The sequence below is a fragment of the Dermacentor variabilis genome, chromosome 4 (genome assembly GCF_050947875.1).
Source record: "Dermacentor variabilis isolate Ectoservices chromosome 4, ASM5094787v1, whole genome shotgun sequence".
Taxonomy (NCBI): domain Eukaryota; kingdom Metazoa; phylum Arthropoda; class Arachnida; order Ixodida; family Ixodidae; genus Dermacentor; species Dermacentor variabilis.
Window position 1 is genome coordinate 198,404,735 of NC_134571.1, and position 27,109 is coordinate 198,431,843.

At 44.7% G+C, this 27,109-nt stretch overlaps 1 protein-coding gene across 2 annotated transcripts in view; it reads right to left on the reverse strand.

Moving 5' to 3' along the window:
- Positions 1 to 27,109, reverse strand: part of T3dh (Type III alcohol dehydrogenase) — a 67,346-nt gene that overhangs the window by 14,818 nt on the left and 25,419 nt on the right. For both annotated transcript variants that reach the window (XM_075690789.1, XM_075690788.1), the window contains exons 5-9: positions 24,961 to 25,157; positions 23,462 to 23,645; positions 21,010 to 21,162; positions 16,783 to 16,881; positions 11,756 to 11,834 (exon numbers count right to left, since the gene is read on the reverse strand). In XM_075690789.1, the coding sequence (XP_075546904.1) occupies positions 11,756 to 11,834; positions 16,783 to 16,881; positions 21,010 to 21,162; positions 23,462 to 23,645; positions 24,961 to 25,157 (712 nt within the window). The remainder of the gene's footprint in view (positions 1 to 11,755; positions 11,835 to 16,782; positions 16,882 to 21,009; positions 21,163 to 23,461; positions 23,646 to 24,960; positions 25,158 to 27,109) is intronic.

A 27,109-nucleotide genomic window follows, 5' to 3' on the forward strand; every position in this document is an offset into this window, starting at 1 on the left:
GAATTAAGACGAAAGAAACAAACAGCCTTGTTCTAAGAGACACACTTGTGGCATTCAACAAAACAACACTAAGGTTACCATTTTAGTTACAGTTAGTATCGACACAAAAGTTCAGTCTCCCACTTTTCTTTTGTTGTTTAGATAGCTGCTGTACCGCAGCGACAAGTAATTCAAAGCACCTCCTATACGAGCCATTCAAAATGCATGCCTCAGAATGCAATGTAGTTTTAGACAGAAAGGAGACTCGCATTTTCATCACCAAAAGCAGATCTAGTAGTCGTGTGGTGTCACAAACAGCTCAAAGACGTGCCAGTCAGCCCGGTGCAGCCATTCAAGGCCGTAGTGACTGTGCCGCTGAAAGCTGCCAAACTGGCCCTTCCGATTGCGCTTCTCTCGAAAACGCAGCGGAACCCTTCTTGTCCCGTCGAGCGCCGAATGAACTCGTCTTTTGGCAACATCGTCGTGGTGTTTACGTAAGCGTCAGCTGCATCCTGTACCACAAGACCACCACATCAAGCTTCAGTGATGTGATGAGTTTCCTTTTTCACATCCAAAGTCACGTTGCACTTCTCGTGCATCTTTAACCAGTTGCAATACAAGGTAATGCAATTAATTATTTGTTGTGTGTTCAAGGAGTCGAAATTAATTACTGGGCTGACAACACTCTTCAATAAACAAATGTAAACTAGATGAAACATTTTCTGGCAGTACTCCTTTACAGCGACACTGATACTTGTCAAAGCAATTAATTATGTTTTCTAAAAATCAAATAGAACTGGACAAGTACAAGTTTCTTTTGTCTTATAAAACAAATGCAATGAGCTTTTTATTATGAGTGGTTGAGTACTAGTGATAGAATATAAATTAGGAGCGCCTTCATCATCAGGCAAGTACTTGAATGTACCGGGGGAGTCTCTAATCTTGTCCTGCAATTACCTCAATTTCTAGGTTACTAAAGCTCTGTAAGTGATAATATTGATGCCTTTAACATTGTCGAGCACTAATCTATCACTTTAGGTTGACTTAAGATTTGCCTTTAGAGTCCCTTTAATGACCGCAAAGCAGAGTCAATGGAGACTCAGCTGACCTAAGCCAGAAGCCTTGTGGCAAGCAGCACACATGAGGAAACCTCCAAATGTTTTAGTAATCCTTGCTTTGTCGCTGTGCACTTATAATCAGAATGACATGTATTACCTTTAATGTAGTCTGACACCAGCCTCATCATCCCAGATATCAGTAGTGACAAGAGACCGTCACAAATCTGTCTGGCATATCCCCTTTTCATGTGATTCCCCTGAAAGCATCGGAAGAGACTCTCACGGTTGTCCTTTACACTGTTATGAGAAATAAATAACCATGAGGACTCTGAACAGATGGCGCTAGCGGTGTGCGATAATCATCATTGGAAAAAGGCAAAAAAGAGCAATGCAAATGATGCCAACCACATGACGACTTTTTCTCACTGAAGCTTCCTTCCAACCATTCTTCTGCACTTGCCACTGACGACACTTTTGAGCTTTAGTATACCGTAATAAAGCTGAGTTACCTATTAGGGAGCAACCTATGATAAAGATCAGCCTCAAGAAACAGCTGGGTAATTAAGAGTGAAGATGGCTTTCACAACTGCCATGACATATTTCGGAATGCACACGGACTTTACCTGCAAATGAGCACAGTATGTCTATCACTACTGCATAGAACTTGCTTATGGTCTTCTTGAAGTTTTGCTGCTTATTCAGACAACAATGCAAAAAAAAAGATTGTTGCGTCTAGGAGGATAATATTGAAGCACATACAGAGAATCAGGTCCTTTCCCCTCAAGCACACTGGATTGATTAATCAATTCATTCATTGGGTTTAACCCTTTGCGGTCAGGTCATGTGTTGGACCTGGGAAGCGAAAATATCTCTTCTGCTCAGATGTTGAGCGATGCCCTAGCAAGCTCGTGTTTGCCGGTTACTGGACTTGGTAGCACCAGCGTTTGAGAGTAATTGTTGTACTTTGCAATGTCTCCAGGCAAGGGGGGTACACTTTTTTCCTGCCCTCATGCTTAAAGAAACTTTTGCGTGATTTGTGGTGTTAAGCGCCAACAGGATGGCGCAGTTTCCTGCGCATGTGGTTTATTGACAAAATTCATGTAAGTTTGGCAAAACGAGAAAATGATTTTACTGCCATGGATGACCTTATTTTGCCTTTAGATGGTGAGGAAACGTCATTGGATGAGAGCATTTTAGAAGACAGTGAACATGAGCAGCCTGCAAACCTGTATTACAAATCCTGGACTCCAGTAGGAGAGTGCGTCAAGCGCTGCTCCGCACTGGTCCAGAACTGTTGAGAGCTTCAGGAATAAGTGAATTTTCTTAAATAAAACACTTAACATGGGTTCATTTGTCCAAGTGCTTTTTCTGTGTGGCGCCAAAATGCACAAAATGGCTGCTGACTGGAACGACCAAAAATTCAGCAATTGCATGTGACCGTAAAGGGTTAACTCTTTCCATACCACGCTATCTATTATCCCTAATTCTCACCAAAAACAGTGCAATTATATTTAAAGATCCCCCCGTTGCCACCATGTTATATTTCCGCCACCAGAATAAACTTGCTTCTGCTTGCGACTACCCCACAGAGTATGTACGGCCACGTATGAGAAGCATGACAGAGCACCGAGAGTAAACCAACTAGCTCGTTTGTAGCATTGCTAGAAAATTAAATTTCATGTTGTCAAACTGAGCTTGTCTTTGGGTGCTTTTGCCACAAATGCGTGGACGAACCCAGCTTGTATACAGCATGGCAGGAATTAATGCCCAAAAGTCTATGACAGCCACCTCAGCAGACAGCTCTACCTTAACTTTGACTGCTTCCAATACTTTAACATGCACTTAAATCTAAGCGAGTGTTTTTGCACCGTGTCTAATGTGCTGTTCAGTGATGAAAGAAATGGTTGTTTATAATGTGTGTTCGTAAGTTTTGGAGTTGTTTACATTGTGTATTTCATGAAAGATGTTATGTTTAAACTCCTGCACCATTCCTCGTTGATGCCTTTGTGTGTTTGAAGAATGGTGAGGCCAGTCACACTGCCGTAATGCAGCGTTATTCCCCCACTACTCGTGCCACTCACGTACTGTTCTGTCACGTAGTGGTGTGGTAAAAAAAAGCATCAAACTGAAATGCGACTGTCATGGGCAGGAATTGAACCCGTGACTTCGTCCTCAGCAGCAGAATGCTGTAGCTACAGAGCTACAGCAGTGGGTCACACACCACCTTAACCCTTGTGGGGACTCGGGCCACGACAAAAGAAGGAAGCCGAAGAGGTAGAAGACCAGCACAGTTGTGGACTCGGGCCTGCTAGCCGCGGCTTGGACCCTAGACTTATCCGCAACCTTTACAGACAAAAGGTGAGATGAGCTCATCAAACGCACCCTTATAAAAGAAGACAAACAATGAGCCGAAATGCAGCCAAAACGTGCAGTGAAGCCTCCCTTTGTCACAGTGTGGAACAAAATTTACGCTGAACCTCTTAAGGGGAGTTCTGAAACAGTTTTCGTGCAGTGGCGTGGTTGATATCAAATGCAATGCAAGGTGTGTCAGAGCTTCAAATTTACTTTCAAACATAATTATCAATGCTAACAAAATGTTATAAAATAATGGATGCCTAGGGCATACCCCATTTGAATGGACAACAGCTCGCTGATGCGGATTTTCTTTAGCCAGTAATCCTGCTATTTTTATTTCTAACGCTGCTTAATGGCTCGACGTTGGAGGTCAGCAAGGAGTTCATACCAGTGCGGCAGTGAAAGGTGCCGGCTCCACGCCGCAATGCAGTCGGCGTGTGAGCCACCATTAAGAACAGCCAGCTACTGCCACACTTGAACACAGAGGCCGTGAGCCAGGAAACAGACTCGGAGTATACTGAAAGGGGGCGAGAAATCATACAGCTTCGCTGTCTTTGATGTAACAGTTGTCAGAGTGGCATACATCTGTGAAGCATTTTTTTATTATATGTAGTAAATTTTGTCTTTCTGATACAAACATTTTGTTTGTTCATGTTTTATATAGTCGACAAAACTGTGCACGCTGTCTTATTTGCTAGTGGTTTTCATTTTTTTTTCCCGTCCTGAAAGGGACGAAGGGACATTGAAGGTGAGCTATATTAGTAAACTGCCCATTCTATACTCTCCTAAAAAGCCACCCTTACCACAACAAGAGCACTGGTAAGCTAGAAAAGATGCAATAACAAAAGACCGGTGGCAACATAACCTGGAGGTGCCTGCGGCAGCTCACCGTGACATTTCACACAGTCACAGTGTCTGCTGAGGCTCAGTGACCAAGAACTGTACTTGGCACATTTCGAGAACTTTCACTGGGGCATACTGGACCAAACATGAAAAAATACATTGAAATTTGTGAGTCCCACTTAAGTGGCAGACCTGGTTTTCTGGCACAAAATTTATACAATGACGATTTAGACCTTTATCTCCTCTTCCAGTAATCAGCCCATTACTGCAACATTGCGAAAAATATAGTTTTGAAGTGACACTTACATCAGTATAAAATGATTTAGTGTTACTCTTGAGTGCCGCTTTCACTATTTCGATACCGCTGGAAATGTGCTCATTTCTGGTTCTTTTATGTTTTTACAATTTTATTTCAAGGTGTAGCAGTCTCAACGAATATTGCGATACTTAAAACTGTAGCCCGGAAACTGGTGCTTTGAATAGACATATAGCCATAATAATTGCTCAGACAATTATTGAGAATTCTTATGCGAAACTTCAAAAAAAAAAAAAAAAAAAAAAAAAAAAAAAAAAGGAAGGGGGGTGGGGGGGTTTACGTGCCAAAACCACTTTGTGATTATGAGGCACGCTGTAGTGGAGGACTGTGGAAATTTCGACCACCTGGGGATCTTTAACATGCCATGGCCGGGATTCGATCCCGCAACCTCGTGCTCAGCAGCCCAACACCATAGCCACTGAGCAACCACGGCAGGTTGTGAAACTTCAAAGAAGCTCCTTAGAAAAGTGAATGAAAGTAATAATTTGCTATTTTTAGTATAAGCACTGAGTAATAAAAAATAAAAAAGAAGAAGAAAAAATTATTTATTTATTTTATTTATTCAGAATACCCCTAAAGGCCCTCTGGAAGAGGGTGATTACATAGGGGGTGGGGGGCACGCAAACACGGTCTTATAACAATTTGTTAGAAAAACACAACAAACGTGACAATATGTGCAAACACGACTCTGTGTAGTAAAATCAAAGTTCAGATGAAATGAAATTAGCACATAATTAGAAGAAATAAAAAATACTGAAGCACCTATAATTCAGGACACAGCAAAGGCACTCAAAAGAGAATAATTGGAAACAATAACAGAAGGATAGCGAAGGTACCAGAGGAATACATATGTAAAAAATATATAAAAAATGGATATATAAAATGTATATATAAAAATGAAATACAGTCCAAACCGTTTATAACAAACTTGATAGGTCCATGAAAAGTAGTCGTTATATATGGACTCGCCCTTAAATACGCTCAGAAATTAATCGCACTGAAGCTGGCAACAACAGTTACAATTTAGCAGCACTTTGGTCTGAAAACCAGGTTATCAGTGCCATTTTTGTTCTCAGTGTGTTCCCGCACCTAGCTGCAAACTTCGTTTCGAAACGTCCATCTAAAGAACCAAATGCGTCGTTGTGTAGCTCTTTCAACACTGCACTCGGTTCTGATCACCTGTCATTTCGAAACTGCAAGCACAGCTGCCGTTGTTTATTCGAGCGCTTGTGATATATTTTAGTATCAGTGGGACACCACTGTATTCCGCACACAAGAGCGAAGCATTCTGGTTGGCCGGAAGAGTAAACTTATGGAACTACTGCAGCATGCTGCCATCCCGCAAAGGTCTCGGACACCATGCTCTTAGCACTACGAATGCGTGTGAACCACACGAGAGCTGTAAAATTACGTTGTCTATCCCACTTCGGACAAAAAAAATATTTGAAAATGTGATGTTTGAAAGGTAAAACATTGCCATGAACCATTATCAGCAACCGGCAATGCGTAAATGAAGCGCTGCCAAACGGTGATCTCCTGATAACGGTGTAGTAACCACCAACCTTTTGCAGTAATGAATAGCGGCAGTGCATAGTGCAGTGTTCTCGCCGACTCAAGCCGCATCGACAGGAATGCTTGAGCGGCCATTCCCATGGTGGAAATACATAGATGGTCTTTTCAAATTTGTTGAAACAGATATAATGCACATGGTGCCAAACGGACCACTGTGCAAAAAATGACAGTGATGCCATCATGGCATCCGATGTTGCACTGGCGCATGTGCCAGCACCAAGCTGTCTATGCTGTATGCAGCATGCCTCCGTGCTGCAGATGTGCCTTGAATACGCGTGACCACGCCTGACCATCTTAGCGGCTTCCGAAATCCATGCGAGGCAGCAGCGGCTCGCTCATCATGAAGACTGTATCATTGATGCAGTTGGACAGGAGCAGGGCATGCGCTGCCCTGTGCCCAGTTTGGTCGCACTTCCGTGCTTTGGCAGTTTGCGAGTGCCCTATTTTTACCGTGACCGGGTTCGAAGCGTTCATTGTAGCAGCATGGTGATATGAAAAAAAAAAAAAAAAATTCTTTCATTACATTAAGAAGCAGCTTTCATAGGGAGGGTTGAGAAATTGTAAATGAACTGAAATGTGGTCGTTACAACTGATAGATCATTATATCTGGGATTGTTATAAGTGGGTTCGACTGCTTATAAAATATGTACCTGGTTCCTACTTCCCAACTTCTTGCAAGTCAAATTATGGAAAACAACAATTATAAAGATTTGTTGGCATCAATACTCGTCATAGTGATGCTCATGCTATGTGGGAAAGCAGTAGCTTTGCAAATGTGAAAACGGGCAACTTCCTGCTGCACAGGCAGCATTTCTTCTTACTCATTCCAGCAGTTCGTATTTTACTGCATTCTTTAGGCCAACGAAGCAATGGTTGTCAGGTGAGAGAGCATGCAGAAGCCTCCTCACGCTTGATTATTCCTTTCGATCAGCTTTTCTGTGCAAGCAAGGTGGTCTAGCACTCCTTTCGATCAGTTGTGTGCGTTTGAATTTTGCAATCATTTGTCTGCTTGATATGCAGAGTGCACCAAATGTACGGCATAAATGTTAGTCAGTATCGCAGTGGCCGTCTCGTCCCTGTTCTTTCTTTTTTTGTATTCGTCTTTTGCCCTGTTAGAATGCTTCTAGAAAAACTGCAGCTGCTGTTCCAACAAAGGCACTGACAATAACCATTAGTGCCAATGCTACTCGCTGTGTAACAGCTTTGACATGTGATCTGCCACAATTATATAAAATGCAAATATAATAACTGCCCAATTCACAACAGCTGATAAGAGGATGCTAATCATGATGTTTGAACTTAACTGAGGGCAATGTGATGAAAAGTTTTACATGCACAATCGCTTTCAGGCATCCTCTCCTAAACACATTCTGTTACAGCTCATTCTGGACATTACTTCCATCTAGTGACCTTGTACATCATAACAAAATCATATATACTCCAACCATGTTATAACAAAACAGGATATAACAAAGTAAATAAAATTCCCCTTGAAATCTCCACAGAGATCCATGTATCTAAAACTTTGTTTTAATGAAGTGAAATCGTTCTGCCAATGAATATAACAAGATTAATCTCCGAAACAAAAAAATACCTGACTGTAGCGCACAGAGTACAACACTCTCCGCAGGGTTCAGGACTCGTTCACTGCAGCAGTTAAAAAAATTGGCAGAGGCTTAGCTTGGCTAAGCCTAGCGGATTGTGAAAGCAATCTTCTGTTCAGGTTGTAGAGTTTCATACTGCTCATCGAACGTGTATATGCAGTCTCGTCACCATTTAAAGCATCCATAAGGCTTGCTGTCGAACGATCAAGTGTCGCCAAAGTCGCGTCAGCATTGAGAGCATGCATGATACTTGTAGATGCACCCAGATCAAGAGATGTTGAACGCATTCGCCTGGCTACATAATATGCACGCCGTTTAGTTAAACGTTGTTCCCGCTCTTCATCTGTTTCTTCCGCATGCCGCCGCTTCTTCGCTGCAGCACATCATTGCAGCTTCACCTTATACACATCATCCAACATACCGTGGAGGATTCACTGGGACGATCGCGACGAGTTGAGTTGGGGGGGCGCTTTTCCACAGCTGGCATGACGTCACACATAGGTCACGCTAAACGTCAATGGTGGATTCTCCGGGACGACGGCCAAGAGCGGAAACCTCGAGCAGTATTGCTTTCTTCAGCCCCCGACAGACCGACGAGCGACCCACGAGTTATTGACGACAGGTCAACAAACACTACAGGACCAACGGCTCGGAAGAACGCAATACGCTCCCCCACACAAAGCTCTCAATAAACTCCAGGCAAAGGATTGGCGCCGCCTGCAAACTAACACATACCCACACTTGTCTCGTCTACACGCAATCTACCCAGACAGTTATACGTCCCGAACATGTCCCTGGTGTAGCAACCACACAGCGACACTCGCGCACATAACACACGAATGCACCGACCGTCTGGGCGACGCAATTTCACCACGAGTCACAACACACACACTCACTACGTGGTCTTGCGAGGCGAGACTCTCCGAACTGGACCTGGGAAGCCAACTGGCGACCTTTGACCAGGCTCGGCGAGCCGCGATCGCCAGTGGAGCCCTGTCAGAGGGAACCACCCAGGAATAAACCGCGCAACGGTTTCTGCAATAATAAAGTTCCTCCTCCTCCTCCTCCTTTCGCAATAAAGCTCCTGCCTCCCCGCATCGAATATGTCGTCGAGCAACACTGGTCTTTCTTGCCACCTTGCGTAGCTGCGCACTCGTGCACAAGCAGCAGTTCACTATCGCACTTCTCCACAGACCTTTCCCTAGCGCATGCCTGGCTGAGTGAGCCGCGCCACAGGGTGTGTCTACGCGCAGTGGCGCGAAAGGTTAGTACATTCACTTGTACACGGTGTGCAGCACAGGCAGGCGCAGCTGGTCGTGGACTCCGAGATCTCGCCGGCACAATCTCGGGGGTCATACGCAAGCCTGTGCGAGTCGTGCCATGCTGCGCGGTCAGCACGGTGATGCGAAAGATTAGTGCATCCACTTTGCCCTCCCACTGTGGTGCACCACACAGGCTGTCAGCTGGGTGTGGTCTCCGAGATCACATGGGCATCGGTGCAACCTTGGAGGCCACGAGCCGGTCAAGCAAAGCCAGTGCGGCATAGTTAGCTTGCCTCCTCGACCACACAGTGAAGTGCTGTGTTGTGTGCCACGTGCTGCTCAACCACGACAAGCCAAGTGGAAGGCCGATGCGAAACAACATCACAATGTAGCAGAAGGCAGCTATCTAAAGGCTGTCGCATAAGGTGCTTAGTTGCATGTTGCACACGTCAAAGATTCCTTTGTCATTTTATTCGAAGTTCATCGTATGCCTGGCCCTGTAACAGTTCTGCAGGCCGCAAAGCCGTCTTCTTATTTTCATGTTCACAGTTGTGCACCCAATTGCACATATATTACAGTAAATGGCAATAACGGATATAACGAAGCTTTTTGGCTCCCTTTAAACTTCTTCGTGACGAAGTTAGAGTATGTGTAAAAAGAAAAAAGAACATGTGCAGGTGTACACATGCCCACACGCAGAAATGCACGACAGAGAGAGAGAGAAAAAACCTTCTGTTAGTAACCTACTCAAGCAGCTAACCTAACTTGCCAAGAGCAAAGTGCTGTACAGTGAAATCTTGATATATTGAACACAGATATATTGAATTATTGCTTATATCGAACACTTTCTATATCACTTGGAAAATCGCATGGATGGATGGATGCAAAACTTTAGTGAAGGTCCTGAGGTACACGACTCAGCGCGCTGCGGGTCGGTCCCACGTTGGGACAGTCAGGCCATGCCCGACCGCCGCATCGTGGGCCCTCTGGACAGCCCATAGTTGCGCACCGGCATAGGCGCTCTTGATAGCAGTGATCCACTTGTCCTCATTGATTTGTTCTGTGCCTCGTAACGAGGGGCAATGCCAGAGCATGTGGTCTAGGCTAGCGAAGTCATTACAGTGCCTGCAAGAACTAGTGGCATAACTGTCGGGATAAAGCTTGTGGAATAAAGATGGGCTGGGATACGAGCCTGTTTGCAATAATCTGAGGGACAATGCCAGCGCTCTATTTAACTTCTTGCGAGAAAGAGGAATGTCTCTCCTGCTGAGATAAAAGTGCTGCGTAATTTCATTGTATGTGGTTGGTTGATCTCTGTTCTCCACTACTGTGGGCTGGCGGGAAAATCACATGCTTTTTTTCTTTTTCGAATGGGGTCGGACGCAATATGGATATATCGAACTCTGCTACCTCAGACCACGTGCGCTCTGTTGACAGGCGGTGAGCTTTCCCGCAACACCCTCAAAGATAGCAGTAGTGTAACGGGCATTCCCGACTGCTGTGCACTATTGTTGCACACATAGATTGCACTAAGGGCGACATTTAAACATAGCGGCGTAAGCACGCGACGGCTTGGCTAGTTCAACGTCAACGACGCATTGCATTTGCCGCACTGACTCCTTTTCGGTGCCGCGCTCTGTGCCTGCGGCACGACAGCGCGCGCTCACTGGGCTCAGCCCAGACTTAATACTTTGTTATTGACAGTGCTTGAAAATGCTTCGATTGACAAACGTGGAGATCGCAGCAGAAGTAGCGGCCAAACGAAGACGCTGCTGAGGTTGATCTTGCAAGCGCTGATGTTGCCCCGCTCCAGACTTTCAACTGAGGCTGTAGCAGCTTTGGCCCTTCTACGCCGCTACTGCGGCACAATAGAGGGCACCGGCCTGTTGCTTGTGGATTTTTTAGACTATGTTGAGGATTCCGTGTTTAATCACGTGGCTGCCAATAAGAAGCAGCCTACACTGCTGCAATACTTTCAGCCAAATAAATAAATACATAAAATATATAAGTAAGTGAGTATTTACTACTGCGCCATGATTGGGGTGCGATCAGGGATAGTTGTTAAGAGCGCACGTTGACGAAGTCGGTGCGGCCTATGCTAATTGCGTGCGGTGCGATCGACCGCGCGCTTCCGGCTGGTGAAGCGCACGGCCTAGGCCAATTGAGTGCGGCACAACCGAATGCGCGCTCCGAACAACGATCCCTGGTAAAGCCCTTGGTTCATCGATTGATTTGCAGAAGTTTGATGCATTTTTTACGTGATTTTATATAGCCAAATAAATAAATGCATAAAATATATAAGTAAGTGAGTATTTACTACTGCGCCATGATTGGGGTGCGATCGGGGATAGTTGTTAAGAGCGCACGTTGACGAAGTCGGTGCGGCCTATGCTAATTGCGTGCGGTGCGATCGACCGCGCGCTTCCGGCTGGTGAAGCGCACGGCCTAGGCCAATTGAGTGCGGCACAACCGAATGCGCGCTCCGAACAACGATCCCTGGTAAAGCCCTTGGTTCATCGATTGATTTGCAGAAGTTTGATGCATTTTTTACGTGATTTTATATACCGAATTCTGGCTATACCTAATTCATGATCACCACGCTGTTCGATATATAGAGGTTCAGCTGTATATGAAATCACTGGAGGAAATCTGTTTTTTTTTTCAATGGCAAACAAGCCCTAGAAGGTAGAGAACACCTACAAGGAAAGTTGGATTTCGTGCAACCTGTTTCTTACAGACTAACAAACAGTGCTTGATGCCACTCACAATGATGGGGTGATCCGTGATGTACTCAGCCGCCTTGTAGTCCTTCACTTGGCCAGCGATGGGGTAAGACATCCCGTGGCTTGAAGCCCATGACGAAAGGTGAAAACGTGGAGGGAAAAAAAATATAAAGGGATGTAGAGTTCTTTATTCGCTATAGAGTTTCTCACTATATTACGTAGAGAGAAATCTGGTGCCACCGTCTATGGGAGTTTTCTAATGGGCGCTGCGCCCTCATGGGAATTATGGTATATCGGTGTGCAACGCTTGTGTTGGCCGGTGTTGTACGAGGCTTCGTCCAAAACGTGGATATGGCTACATGGATAATGCATCCTTATAATAAAATCTTCATAAGACGTTTTCGTTCACTCGTATTAAATCTTTTAGTGAAGTTTACTCACCTGTAGTGCATAATCAAGTGAAAAAAAGCAAGAACAGACAACAAGCTATTCCAAAGTGAGCGGGAAGCTTGTTGTCTGTTCAACTTTAGCAGCCCGCTGATACTTCTTACGTTTCATATAATTTTGCATGCCATCATAAACCATCATAATGAAATAAAACATGTTTTTGTGTAATAATAAACATAAAACCCCTTTTTACATGCTGTTTTAGTCGGAAACGAATCATTGTGACAGACGGAACGGTGCTAGCCAGGCACGTCTTCAAGTTGTCTCAGCTCTGTGAAAACGATGCCAATATGAACTCTCAATATACCGGCATTCCCATTCATACTACAGCACAGCAGCGCCAGATTTTTCTCTAGGTAATATAGCGAGACACTCTGCTATTCACCATGCTCATATAGCATAGACCACTTGTCGGGTAAGCCACCAAAGTTGTGAATAGTATCTGCACTATAAGCGGTACAGCACTACAATCAAAACAACATTTCTTAAATGCTGCACACATGCAAAGCACGTAGATGAAGCAGCCACATGTATCTGAGAGTTGAAGCGCGTGACCGAGATGTTTGCATTCATTTAAATTTATGAACGTTGAAAGGCTAATTTCCGAGGGCCCATGGTCTTCACATGAAGCAGACAAGAAAAAAAAAAAGTGAAACGAAAATATGAAAACAGAAAAAGGAAAGAAACATAGTGGAAAGTAGGTCACCGAGTAAATCTTCGGACCTGCTCGATTTATCAAAATTCCCTGTGGCACCGCCACCAACTGGTTTACTGGTTCAATGGTCCGAACATACTGACAGCCACCTTGCTGCGATGGCCGGCTCCTTGCCACCGTATTGGCTTGAAAATAATTTTTTTCATGGCTGTACAATGTGGCTAGGCCTAACCAGCGCCACTTCATTGGTATCTAGCGGTGACAGTTGCTGTTTGGTACGGAGTCAATTAAAAACTTAGTAGCAGCCGTATGGCATCCTTAAAGCCGTGAAATCACCTTGCTAGCAAAAGTGAGGGATAGGCGACAAACTGAGTAGCAGCAACTTTGTTCGCGGCTGCCATGTCTGCCACATCGTGTGCATTATATGAGAAAAATAGAGAAAGACATGGTACAACGTCTTGAAAATTTGTTCCCCATTTTACACACTAGCCATGCAAGAGAGGAGTGCAGGGTCTGGCGCCAGTGCAATTGCTCGCTGCCACCTGAAAATCAATGCTGCCCCTTCCCTGAGCAACCTGCTCATGGCGGTGTGGAAGGCAATGAAAATATAGAACAGCCCATGGAAGAAACAGTGGTACGATCCAGGCTTAATTGGATAGGCTTGGCTTAGTCCTCTGCAGAGCTAAAGCAGCCACTGGTCAATGCCATGCCGTTTTTCGGTGGTGCGGAGAAATGGTGCTCGAGGATCTAGCTCCATTTTTGAAAGCCCAAGCAGCCCTTCCGGCACCCCAGAGTGGGCATAGATTTCTCACATTTCGCTGAAATACATCAGGACGTAGCAGGATTCGCCTCTTGGTGCAGTTCGGTCAGTGGCAGCATCACTGTTATTATTATTAATATATATGGTACAGCAGAACGTCGCTCATACGATTTTGTTATGTACGATTTCCCGGCGTCAACATTTGTAATTGAGAACATAAGAAATGACCCAATAGAGTTACGCTTATTTTTGGACCGGTTCATACGTTCCCGGAAAGCAATTTTTCGGCACCAACATTCAGTACATTGCCAAACTGCGATAATATGATACGTTTTCAGGCCGCTAGATTCTATGTAAACAACCAAATGTGTGAGGTGCACGTGATTGAGAACAGCATATAGCTGCCCACCACGGCAGCTTCACCGCAACACTTGCCTGCCCGCATCACGTGAAAACGCCTTGTGCACGCAATTTCCTATTCCAGTACCAGCAAATCTTCCCTGGGGTTGTCGTACACCACATAGACAGCTATCGCTGCCAAATCTACTGCGATAAGCATCTCCACCTATCTGTTATGCAGTGCGTGGGACATATTGTTGTTGGTAGCGTACGGCACGCTGTTCATAGGTTATAATTCAAACATGCCGCCCTTCCCTGCTGCAGGCGCAGTGTGAGCATCACATTGCACTTTGCGACATCCGGCGTTGCCCACCAACTCGATTTTGTTACAGTTTCCTGTCGTCTTAAAGCGCTGCGCAAAACGAAAACATCAAAACGTGCCTTGGGCTGCCAAAGCCCCACCCACTCAACAAGCGTCTCATGTTTCATGTGCAACAGTTCGTGCAATGCTTCACACTAAGCAGACGCCAAGTATAGCATGTCAAATTTTTTAGCTACTTTGGACCATACGTTTTTTCAGTTACTTTATTTTTTTCATTTATTTTTCAATACGTATGAATGAGGTTCTACTGTATATGCCTCATTATCGATTAACGCTCAAGCAAAAACTGGCATGTATAAAGGTATAATATATTCAATGCATGCCGGCCCTCAGTGAACGTAAGCTCGTTGCTTTTTTGATAGCCACATCTAAATGAATACGACAACAACCCATTACATCGCATTTTCTGAACGTCGCATAATGCAAACAGCGGTAATGCACTATGAAGCAAATTAATGCAGTGTTGACATTGCTGTGCATTGCAAATGATAGCTGTGATGTTGAGACTATGTTTATGCTCAAACGAGTGTGGCCAACTTGTCTAGTTGGTATTCCATTAATTTTGTTGCCAGTGAGTGTACTTGAACTCGGTGAAACAGGAAGACAAGGATGAAAAGCCTGACAGGTCTAGGATGGCCGCAGAAATGCTCCAAATACATATACCTACATCAACAAGCACTTGTAATTATAAGAAAAAGCCTCATACGCTCTGCGGAACATGCCCTTGTGAATTACTTGCACTTTTTTTCCTGTGATAGAAAAAAGTGCTGAGAACAATGTAAAAAATGCATCAGTAAACTGCGTCTATTTGCCGTTTTGTGAATGTAGTTTCCTTAAGATGTATTAATAATGTCTGACAACAAGGACTTGTAGAGATCGTTCATTGTATATAGGGATGGGCGAATAGTGAAATTGAGGTTCGAAGGGAAATCAGAGCGAATAGTAGTGATGTGGTCTAATAATTTTGAATCAAATAGTTCGAACAGTATATATATTACATATTACAGCTGAACCTCATTAGTTAAAATTTCACGGGGCAAAAAAAAAAGTCTAGTCTAAATTAACCAAATGCCGTCTTTTCGAGGGCCTGCAGAAAACAATAAGAAAACAATACGGCAACATGCTTTTATTAGTAAATGGATCCGCAAATCCTTTTGCTATTTTGCACAAAAGCAGTGCGGAAGCTGCAATTCTCGTTATCCCCTAACTGACTGGCTCTTGCAGCGGCAATTGAGACATCGCGACTCCCTTTACAGCACGGCCACGGCGAACGCCTTCATTTGCAACGCGCTTAGTACTACTGCGCGTTCATCCTGATAATTTTTTCACCAGTGAACTGATATTCAACAGGTCACACGTCCATCGCGATGTATAGCCGGTGCTTTTCATCCTTGACAGCTTTGCACCGAGTCCAAACAAAACACCTATTTGTTGCAATCGCTGCGGACGAAACGGCGGCCGTCATCAATGCAATTATGAATGGAGACATTGCAGTGCTTAAAGCCTGCGACTGATGCATGCACAGAGTCGGAATGAAACTACCGTTCACTGCAACAATTGCATACGAAACTGCAGTTGATCTCTATGCAATTATGGATGGCAACTATGCAGTTTTTTTAGGCACCTGGCAGTCACGCATATCGAGTCAAAACGAAACTACTTTTTGCCTCATCCACTGTGAAAGAAATTGCGGCCGTTTTTGATGCGATCACGGATGCCGACTACGCAACTATAAGAGCCCACAGTCAGCACGGTGTTATGTGGGCCAGGAAATACAACAATAAAGGATTTAAAGGCACAAATAGGCATGAAGTGTTCTGGCGTTGCTGTCAGTCATGTACGATTTCCGCTGATAGCTATGGTGATGCAGACTCTGCTACTCCATTTTGGTTGGATGCTAGCGTCGTTTTCGCTCTTTTGCATCGGACGTTTTCAACTCTTTTATGCAAAAATGTATAGCCTTCGAGATGTGCATTTGTACCGGCCGTCCATTGTTTCTGGCTGCCTATATGTGAGCGCCGAATAATTCGAAAATATCTAACAGCTGATCTCGAATTGAAGCAAATAACAAATGTAGAATAATTCAATCGAATATTTGACAACACCAAATATTCGCCCATCCCTAGTTATATAATTTGCAAGCAGCTCTCTTTGCACGTACATGTTTGTGCGAGTGACTTCGCTTGTTTAAACAGAATGTGTCCAAAAGAAGACTGTTGCTTCTGTTGAGTGCTTTTAAAACCTCATTAGGAAAATCACAAACTTTCAGCTGCCGGGCAACAAAAGTCCGATGTCTCCCCGGTTTTCCTTTTTAAATAGAGCACCCGATATTGACACCCCAAATTTCAAACAATATAAAACCTGAAAATGAAGGACCCTACCTATATGTCATAGGCCGTGTGACAACTCACAGGCGTCAGCCACTGGGTGATTGCTCACAACCATGAGTTCAGACAAGTGTGCAACTACATTCAGCTGCAAGCTCACCAGAGATGGACCCCGGCATTGCCAAAGCCAATGCCGGCATAGACACTGGCCAGGTGCATGTGGGAACGGGCCTCGACATCCCCCTTGTCGAACACAGCTCTGTGAAAAAGACAAAAAGCGACACATCAGACAAAATCGCACAATTGCAGATAGGGCTCTAGACAAAAAACTGCAATGGATTATTAAGACCTATTACGTTATACAGCAAACCCCCATTAACTCAAACTCTGATATCTCACTATATCTGCTAAGTCAAAATTATTTCCGGCTGCAAAGTCAATTCCAGGTACTTTTCACCCCCTTATTTCTAAAAATGTTATGCCGGACTCCGGATATCTCTGAATCTTGACTGTGAAAATGTACCAGAGAAATCTCACTACCAAAATGTTTCTATACTTTGTGTGCATGTGTGACGTCACCAAAAAGTGAAAACAGAATTTTGTGGCCACGGCGACTTCAGATTAATGGCATTGACAAAACTTGGCACTTGCGTCGTGGTTGGTGCAACCTTCTGCAGTAAAAGCCCCAAAGTCACTTTTGGAGAAGCCTCTTCACGTACCCTTTTCCTCTAAGAGCCAAGTATGCCTTCACACTTTGCACTGTGCTGACCAAGTTAATGTCGAAAAGAGCAGCCAGAACACAACCGTGGCATCCAAATGACAGCTCCCTCCGAATGACATACACTGATCTTGAAGGCCATGGGCCATGTTTTTGTCGGTGACACGCGTCAGCAGCAATTGCAGGAGCCAGAAACGGGTCATCGCCGGCGTATATGGGGCAGCCTCTGCACCTTCTGCCTGGCTACACACAGGTTACCTAGGCAACAACGTAGCATCGCCTGCACTCGCTTTTTGGCAGGTAGCTGCAAGCTCACTAGTTGAGACGCACACTGTGCTCCCCACTTTTTTCTTCCGCCCTCTTTCTATCACTGCTTGCGCGCACTTGCTCACTGCCGCTTCTTTGTGGCCGTGTGCAAGAGCGACAAACTGCGTGTCACTTCCTTCTGTTTTCTCACTCTTATCTGGGCCACTGTCAGTGACATGTCAATGTAATTACATGAATGTAATTACAGCATATTAACTGAACTTCAGCAAAACGACTAGCGCTTTTGAGAAGGCACAATCAGTCCATTTGCTGCACCCAAACCAGGCGAGCGTGCAAGCCTGCGCCGTAGTTTCAGTGAGATTGCAATTTGATAAGGGCACATGCTTCGTGCTCATGCAGCTGTGAGGCGTGAACAGATTGTCCAATGGTGATCGTTTGATAAAGACGTGAGAGTTGCATCTTTCTGTATTCAGTTTCGTTCTTTTAAGCGACATTGTCTGGAATTTCTTATGCTGCAGAAATTAGCAGCATCAGATTTTTGCATGTCTGGGAACAGTTATAGACTCCTCGGACGACAGGCTTCAAGTCTTGCATTAGGATGACTATTGGAAGCATGGCGATTGTGTTTGGAAAATGACTAAACTGGCTCTTACCTACCCAGCTGCAGGGTGAGACATCCTGCGATGCTATGCGCATGCATTTGTAAATATGGAATTGCGGAATTAAGGGTTGCGGCAATGACAGGCACCCTTTTCAATGCTACAAGTGGGTCACTTTCCGATGTTTTTTCACTTAATGTAATGAAGTAGATATTGAAAGCCTAGCGAGTCATGTTTAACACTGCAAATTAGTGTTGATGATTATGAGGCAGGGTTCGAGCTTTTTTCGACCTCTCTCGCAAGGATGTGGTTTGATGGGAACGCTTTGCCGCTTGTGCCTTGGCGATTTCCTTTGCTCACAGAGCCAGGAATCATGCGCTGCATAGAGGGCAACCAAATCACTCTTGGCTTCCGTTCCAAGAAATGTCAAGCTACAGAGTTTTTCTGCGGCCATGCCTTTCTGTACATAAAAAAAATGTCAAAAAAATTGATGGGAACAGACAATAGGAATTAGCAAATGAACTGATGCTATTGTAATAACCAAAGTTATTAATTGGAAAATTTTAATGGTTTTCCGAAAGAAAAAGAAAATGGCACAGAAGAGTTTAACAGGCACCTGAATATTGGCACGTGAATGTTGTTGCATTCCAGTACCATAAGAACATGCAGCCGCAGCTGACAATCAGACCCATGAACTGCTGAACATCACAGCCAGTCAGTTACTGTGTTGAGAACTTTCGTTTCTTTCATCAGGCCCATTTCTTGTCTAGCCAGAGACTGCTGCTGATATTTTCTTATTGGCTACTGCCAAACAATCAGTGAGTACCCCACCTATTTTTCCGGTTTGTAAGCCGCTGTTCTTTTCAGAATTTTTCGTCAGTCCGTCCGATACATTGGTGTGACTTATATAATTTTTTTTTATTTTAGGAAAAAATTGCCGTCAAAATCAGGTTGGACGCTATGGCCATGCGAAGCATGCTGGGTTGACTTCTTCTGGCAGCTGCTATGAGCTGTGTGCACGCTATGGAGGCACCAGCTTCTTCTCGTGATCGAGTTGCTGAGCACTGTGCGACAAGGACGGAGCAGCAACGCAAGCAGCGGCAAGCCAATCACGAGTTGACAGACTCTGAACCCGTCGCACCTGCTGATCGCTTTCAAGATACGGGGTGCGCCGATGCGGAAAGTACGCAGTTACTACCAGAGTAAAGCCACCCCACCTCCCTCCCATGCTGCCTTCGTGCTTTCCTCCCTTGTGCATGATTTGGGTCACCGTTGCATGCTTTCACTCACACATACAGTATACGGCACGTGGGGACAATATTATCACCCTTTGCCTTTGTACGGAACATTGCAGCGACCATGATGACAGAAATGCACCTGGAGTGTCTATATCATTGCTTGCGCGTGACCCGTATTCACGAAGTGAAACGTCACTGTATTTTTTTTTTTTTAGATCCCTCACTGAATGAACAGGTGCATTTTATACACTGATGTGACTTATACATTGAAATACCATGGTCAAGACGACGCTTTATTCCAAGAAGGAAGAATGGCACCCACGCAAAAACTAACACGAGCCGATGATTGACGATGACTTTGTACAGATGATGATGATGTCCGCATAAATGCTTACACTAATTTCCGCTGTGGACGGAAGCGGCCAGCCTGGCCGCACATTAGACAGTGTAACGGAGATGAAAGGGCTTCAGGCAAGAAACGTGCACGATGTCTGTGATGATGAGGATGGTGAACCGCTCACGCAAAGTCACATGGTCTTACAAAGTCGAACCTGGATATATTGAACAGCGTGGTGATTGTGAAATAGTTTGATATAGTCAGAATTAGACATATAAAATCAAATAAAGAATGCATAAAAAACTTGTACAAATCAATCAATGAACCAATCGTGGAGCAGTAAATACTCACTTGAACTGTCACACAAAGTATTTATTCCTCTGGCTGAAAGTACTGCAGCAGTGTAGCTTGATTCTTATTGGCAGCCATGTGCTTAACCATGGTGTCCCCAACATAATCTAAACGATCCACAAGCAATAGGCCAGTGCCTTTTATTATGTGGCAGTAGCGGCGTAGGGGGGCCAAAGCAGCTACAACCTCAGCTGAAGTTGGGAGCGGGGCAACACCAGCACTTGCAGGATCAACCTCGACAGTATCTTTGTTTGGTCGCTACTTCCACTGCGATCTCTATGTTCATCAATCAAAGCATTTTGAAACACTGCCAATAACAAAGTATTAAGCGACCTCTCCCATGGCGACCTTTCCTATGAGCGAGCCCAGTGAATGTGCGCTATCGTGCATCTTTGTGCAATAAAACCGCCATTCCTTGCGAGGAGCGGCAGGTGCGGAATGCGGCACCAAGGAGGAGTCAGTGTGGCAAATGCAATGCGTCGACGTTGTCGAACTAGCCAAGACGCCGCGTGTGTACATGACAACGTTCAAATGGCGCCCTCAGTGCGATTGATGTGTGCAGCTATAGTGTGCTGCATTCAGGAACGCACATTGTGCCACCACTGTCTTTGATGGCATTGTGGGAAAGCTAGCCGCCTGTCAACAGAGCGCACGTGGTCTGGGGTGGCAGAGTTCAATATATTCAGTGTACGTCCGACCTCGTTCGAAATAAAAATTGAAAATGCATGCGATTTTCCAGGGGATATAGAAGTGTTCGATATATGCAATAATTCAATAGATTTGTGTTTGAAATATCGAGGTTTGACTGTATGATTAGAGTTGTTTGGCAAACATTTTACTTCGTATGAAGAAATCCAACAAGGGTTAATATATGTACCTCTTGAAGTACTTGTTGATGATGCGTAGTGCATAGAGGGACCAAACGTCGCTGATGGGGTTGCTGCCCTGGTAGGCAGGTCTCTGGATGGGATTGGGCGGGCAGGGCGTGCGCTTGTTAAAGGGAATGGCTGTGTATGACTCGAGTGCGTGGCTGCGTAACAAAATAAAAGAAACCTGCACAAATTCTAGAAAGCAACAGTTGTACGCTCCCATCCTGCTGTGGAGGCAACCAACGTCATTTAATCAGTTCTTTGGCGAACACCAAGAGTTGGCTAACGTTACAGAGAACCTCAGGAAAGGACTCCACATCATCATCATCATCCTACAGAGGTCCAAAGGGGGTGCCTGTGGAACCAAAGTTCCAACAAGACGATTGACTTGTCTATGTCAGGGCAGCAATGGCTTTTTTGTTGCGGCCCAAACAAAGACAAATCCCCTCGTAATAATGTTGGTTCCACAGACATGCCTCATTAGACAACGGTTGATCGTATCAAGTCTCCATCTTGCTGCGATACAGTCCACGCCCATTACAAGAAATCCGCATACAACACACTGTCGGTTATAACAGACCACTCTTCTCCTTAATTTGGTCTGCCTATGTTATTAGCACAATGAATTCCACTTTTAACAGACCCGACAAAAAAAGACAAACCTTTGGGCAAATTTTGTCTACATGGTGTAAATAACTTAAACCTCGACATAATGAACCTTCAACATAGCGAAAGTTCTGATACAACAAAGTACTTACCTTTTTATAACTTCTTGTCCATAGAACACAATGTATATTTATTAAAATTTAACAAAGCTAAGCGTGTTTATACGCGATTTCAATGTGACGAAATTTCACTGCTGCCACAAGGGAATACTGAGACAATAAAAGGAGACTTCCGCAGACAACGCAGATGGTCAAATGGATGAATTACAAGCGGCTACTTGCGAACACTCCTTTCAAATCACGTGCCGAGCGACTGCCGAAGTGGAACAGTGTCATGTTCTGTTTAAAGTCTAAGTGCGATAAGGTCCTATCGCATGCAGTGTATGCTTTGAGTGTGAGCGAAAGAGTGCGAGGGTGAGTGGAGAAGGATGGCCACTTATTGAGTGCCATCTTCCCGTGCGAGCAAATGGGAAATGGGGGAGTGAGCTCACGGTAACGCAATCGAGCGTGTGTAAGAGGAGGGGGAAGTGGAGGGCAGGATGGCACACATCTCGTTTTCTAGCGCAGCCGTGCTTGCAGCTGAGTGCAAGCACAGTACGCACACCCTGCTTTTAGAGGTAATCCGTCGCGCTTGCACAGAGTGGGCATGCCCAGAAGAAATGGTATGGTACCATGTGCGCGGTCTTCCTGCATGTTTAGCACTGGAGGTTGCATAATCTCAAGTTTCGGAGACTCGTCAAGGCAAGAGCAGACGAAGTTGTACTAATTTATTTGAATTTCTGTTTTCATCATTTTGAGTTTGCTTATGAGTTAGACTATGGTGTATGCAAAGCTTCGCCATTTTACCACATGCCGTGACCCTAAGGTTGGATAGAGCGGACCTTGGATATAAGGGGCCTTTCTCGCTGGATTATCATTATTCACTGTAACGAGCGTTGACTGTACTCTGTTTACTTGTGTTAGAGGTGACAGTCCCTTAAGGCAACATTCATGGCTTGGATGTGTTAATGATTCCCAGTTATTATCAAAAACAGAATGTGGCAGTAGATTAATACTAGTTTTATATAAATAGGCACAGTTGAGATGTGGCCCAGGTTACTGTCATAACCACTCCCTTGTCACTCCTTGCCTTGCTCAGTTCCTCACCTCACTAGCGTTGCTGAGCTGCTATTGCTGCTGAGGGTAAGTGTTACAAAGCGGAGGTACAGTGTGTAAGTGTCGGTTGACGAACTCCACCTCAGTGAAAATGACTGTGCAGTGCGACAGACAAGTATGCGGTTTGGGTCTGTTCGTATGTCTACACAAAAGCATTAGGTACACGAGATGCACACACAGCAATAACTTGCGTTTTATTTGAAGGAATTAAGGTTATAAAGAATGGTTATTGTGTACAGCACAACCTTGACACACAGACACACTCACGTTCTGCCAGTATTAAAATGAAATACTGGCAATGGTACCTAAAACAACCCACATGGCAGGGCAACATGACCACGACATGACAGTTTGGGTTAGGCTGAGTTAGGACAAGCCATGTTAGGAGACATTGGCTTAAGAGAGGCTAGAAGAATGGTTTGCTGGGCGAGTTGGTATTTCATTCTTGAGGCAACTAACGCAAAAAGGAATATGGTAAGCTCTGTGTATGACTTCCTTTCTGTTGTATTATTTTTTGTGCTGCTTGTCTCAAGGAGAGGTTAGGTTAGGTTAGGCTAGGAGAGGTTAGGCAGAGGTTGGTCTAGAAGAGGTTAGTCTAGGCAGAGTCAGGTTGCACACTGGACAATGGCAGGTTTCTTACCAGAGCACGTCAAATCCACTGTAGGCGGCCACTCTCTCTGGCATGTGGAGAGCGTGCAGAGGGTCAACAATGCCGAGTGTTGGCTTGAGGGCACGGTGCGCGATGCCAGTCTTGGCACGCAGTGGCAGGTAGTCGAAGATGGCCACGCCTGTGGTCTCACTGCCCGTGCCAGCTGTTGTGGGCACTGCGGGCAGACGAACAAACTGTGAGGAGGAAAGCAACCATGCTGCCGAAGCAGTGCAGCATGTTGAGCTGGTCGGTAATGCACTATTGTTGAAGACATGCCTGCAACCTGAGAGCACTTAAAATTTGTAAAACTCATGTGGATGCGACACTTGGTGGGTCGGGGGGGAGGGTTAGAGGGGATGGGGATGAGGTGACTAGCATGCATTTCTTCTTTAAAGCTTGCCCTAAGCATGCACCTCTTGTGGGGTACAATCATCAACGATTGAATCCTCCTTGATTAATGATGATTTACCTTTAGAAGCAGCACACTCGGAACAGCAGAAATTGACAAGCAACACACTGTTTTTAGGTAAAAGTAAATTTTTGAGCGAATTTGTTACTGTCAATATTTCCTACTGCACAAAAGTGCATCTATAGACTTGCTCAAAGAAGGCACCCTCTGGCGTCTTTTCCCCATTAGAAGACTTCAACGGTAAGGTCAAAGATGAAATCGGTGACGAAGAAAGTGCAATAATGCCCATCTTTTTGTGTGGTTCCTTAGAGAACACTACTTGTAGCTGTCATACCAGAAACTTGCGTTGAAAAGCCACTGCAATATGTACTCTGCAAGGGCGCAAAGAATGTGTACATGCTGTGACTGCTTTCCATGCATGTCAAAGGATCCCGGGCTGGTATAATGCGACAATTTTATTACCATCCATTTCCTTGTTGATGCTTTGTGAGTGGGCCAAGCAGTGCTTTGCCTATGTTATATCAAGGACTGACCGATCATGAGCAGTGGATGACAAGAAGGTAGAAAGTTGGGCTAGCTGCCATGCATGCATACTTGAAATCAATGTTGAAAACAACGACAACACAAAAAGAACACAGGACGAGGGAAATCTGGGTGGTTGCTGAGTGGCTATGGTGTTGGGCTGTTGAGCACGAGGTCGCGGGATCGAATCCTGGTCACGGCGGCCGCATTTCGATGGGGGCTAAACACGAAAACGCCCGTGTACTTCGATTCAGGTGCATGTTAAAGAGCCCCAGGCAGTCCAAATTTTCACAGTCCCCCACTACGGCATGCCTCATGACCAGATCATAGTTTTTGGCAAGTAAAACCCCATAATTAAGTTTTTAATTTTTAGGATGAGGGAAGGGCAAAGAATCGAGTCAAAGCAATCGCTTAATTACAGATGTCCTATTTATTTATTTTTTTCATGTTGCACACCACTGTGAACTTCTTCATCTGTTTTTAGAGCTTGTGACAATTTGAGGCAGATTGGACAGAGGATAGTGGAATGACCTGCTGTGTGACACATCAGCTACATCACCTGCCACCAGGGGCTTGAGGTTCGAAGGTATGGGAACACCACGGCCAATAGGGGCGTTGACGAAGTCCAGGAAGTCCTTGTCAAGGTTGCACGAGTAGAGGTTGGCGGCCTTGCACGTGTCGATGGTAGAGCCACCACCCACAGCCAGGAAGGCGTCGTACTCCGATGCACGGGCAAACCCTATGGCCTTTTGGAAGCTGCACACGCAAAGCACGAGAACTAGTAGACTGGCTGGACTGGCTGTACAGTCATAGTAGGTAATGGCTGCAACCACTACAGTAAATAAAACATATTGCATATTTAGCCAATAAAACGCAGTGGCGGTGCTGACATCTAGTGGCACTGCCAAGAAGCCTGCGCATAGCCTACGAGACGAGAAGCATGGTGTGCTGGCGCCTGCAAATGCGGAGAATTGTTTTCTCGCTCGCCGCACACTCGGTGGCACATGCTCAGTGACTCAGGTTGGCAGGAGGTTCATTGATGAACAGCACACACCCACTGCATTTCTGGTGCAGCCTGCCACAAATTGGGTTGCTGCTCTCGAGCAACCCTTGTGACCTGGGCTCGATTTTGCTCAGTACTGAAGAAACTTGAGGGACCTTTCTGGTCATTGTAGAGCTGCACATTACCAGTGGCACATACCTTGTCACCCAAGTTGGTGTCGGAGACATTTGTTGAAGAGTGGCGCCCACCTACTGGCACTTCCCGAGTGACCCAGGTTGGCGTCAAGGCGGTTCATTGAAGACGACCACCAACCGAGCGGAACACACCCAGCGCTCCAAGTTGGTGTCAAAGAGTTTCTTCGTACATCGGTACCTATCCAGTCTCGCATTTCACAGTGATCCATGTCAGCGTGAACAAGGTTCATTGAAGAGCGGCACATATGTATGCATTGCCACGTACCGTGTGGCCTAAGTTGGTCTGACGGTTGGTTTCGAACCCTGTTACTGCAGCCCAACAGCCTGACGCACTACCAATTCAACCACAGACAACCCAGTGAACCAGGTAGGCGGGAAAATGATAAGATAACTACATAGCTCCTGGAAAATGCATGAAGTAAACCTAAGAATGCACATGCATTAACAAAATGTTTCCGTTCGTTGAAAGTACTGCGACACAATCTGGCAGTTCTAGTAATGTGCTATCTCTCAGAGTGGCATAGCTTATTTGCATGAACTCGGCACCTTCCCTGTATTTTCCGATAATTGGTATTGTTAATTAAAACAGGTAGTACATAGTATTTCTGTAAGCAATGAAGTAGAGTGTCCCACTTTACCTTCACTGTAAATTCAGATTCTTTATTTTTTTAAAATTTGTTTCTTCAATAAAGGTACAGAAGCTAAAGGTATGTGCAATACCTGACAGAGGCCTCTGTACCGGTTACACATAAACATAATACACGCATAGCAAAAAAAGTTTGTAGCAGGTGTCAATTTTCATTTATACAACAAAAAAATTTTATGTTCGCAATTCCCTCTTGAAAATGTGTACGCTTCCTAACAATACAACTACGAGAGCTTCGTATGCACAGTGTTATAATCAACTTAACAATATGTGTTGCAGACAATATAAAGAAAAATACCTAAAATACAAGGACATTTTTTGTTTAATTGGATAAAATAAAAGTGGATGCATTGATTAATAATACTTTCTTTAGCTGTTTCTTAAAGAGGTTTCAACTAACTTCGAAGTCCAAATCTCTTTCCAGTTTTTTAAGAAGCGATGTTATTTGATATATCATAAATTGGTTTTCTGTAGTTAGTCCATGTTGGCATGCGTCGCTTTTGTTCTCTAAAGTACTAAGATGATTTGTCAATGTTGCTGTTTATGTATAATTTTTCATGATGCACAAATTGTAGTAGCCTGTAATAAAATATTTGGTCAGCTCTTAACATATCATTTTTAAAAATAAAGGTGGTGTTCTGAGGTCCCGTGGGTTCCCTTTATAAAGTTCGTAGCAGCGTAGTACTCGTTTTTGTAATACGAGTAATTTATCGTAATTACCATGTGTTGTTGTTCCCCATACTAAATTTCCATAACATAGTTTGGATTAGAACAGTGTGTAATACATAGATTTCATTAGCCACACAGGAACGAAAGTGGCCACTTTGTATAAACACCCCACACACTTTGCAAGCTCTACTGCTAG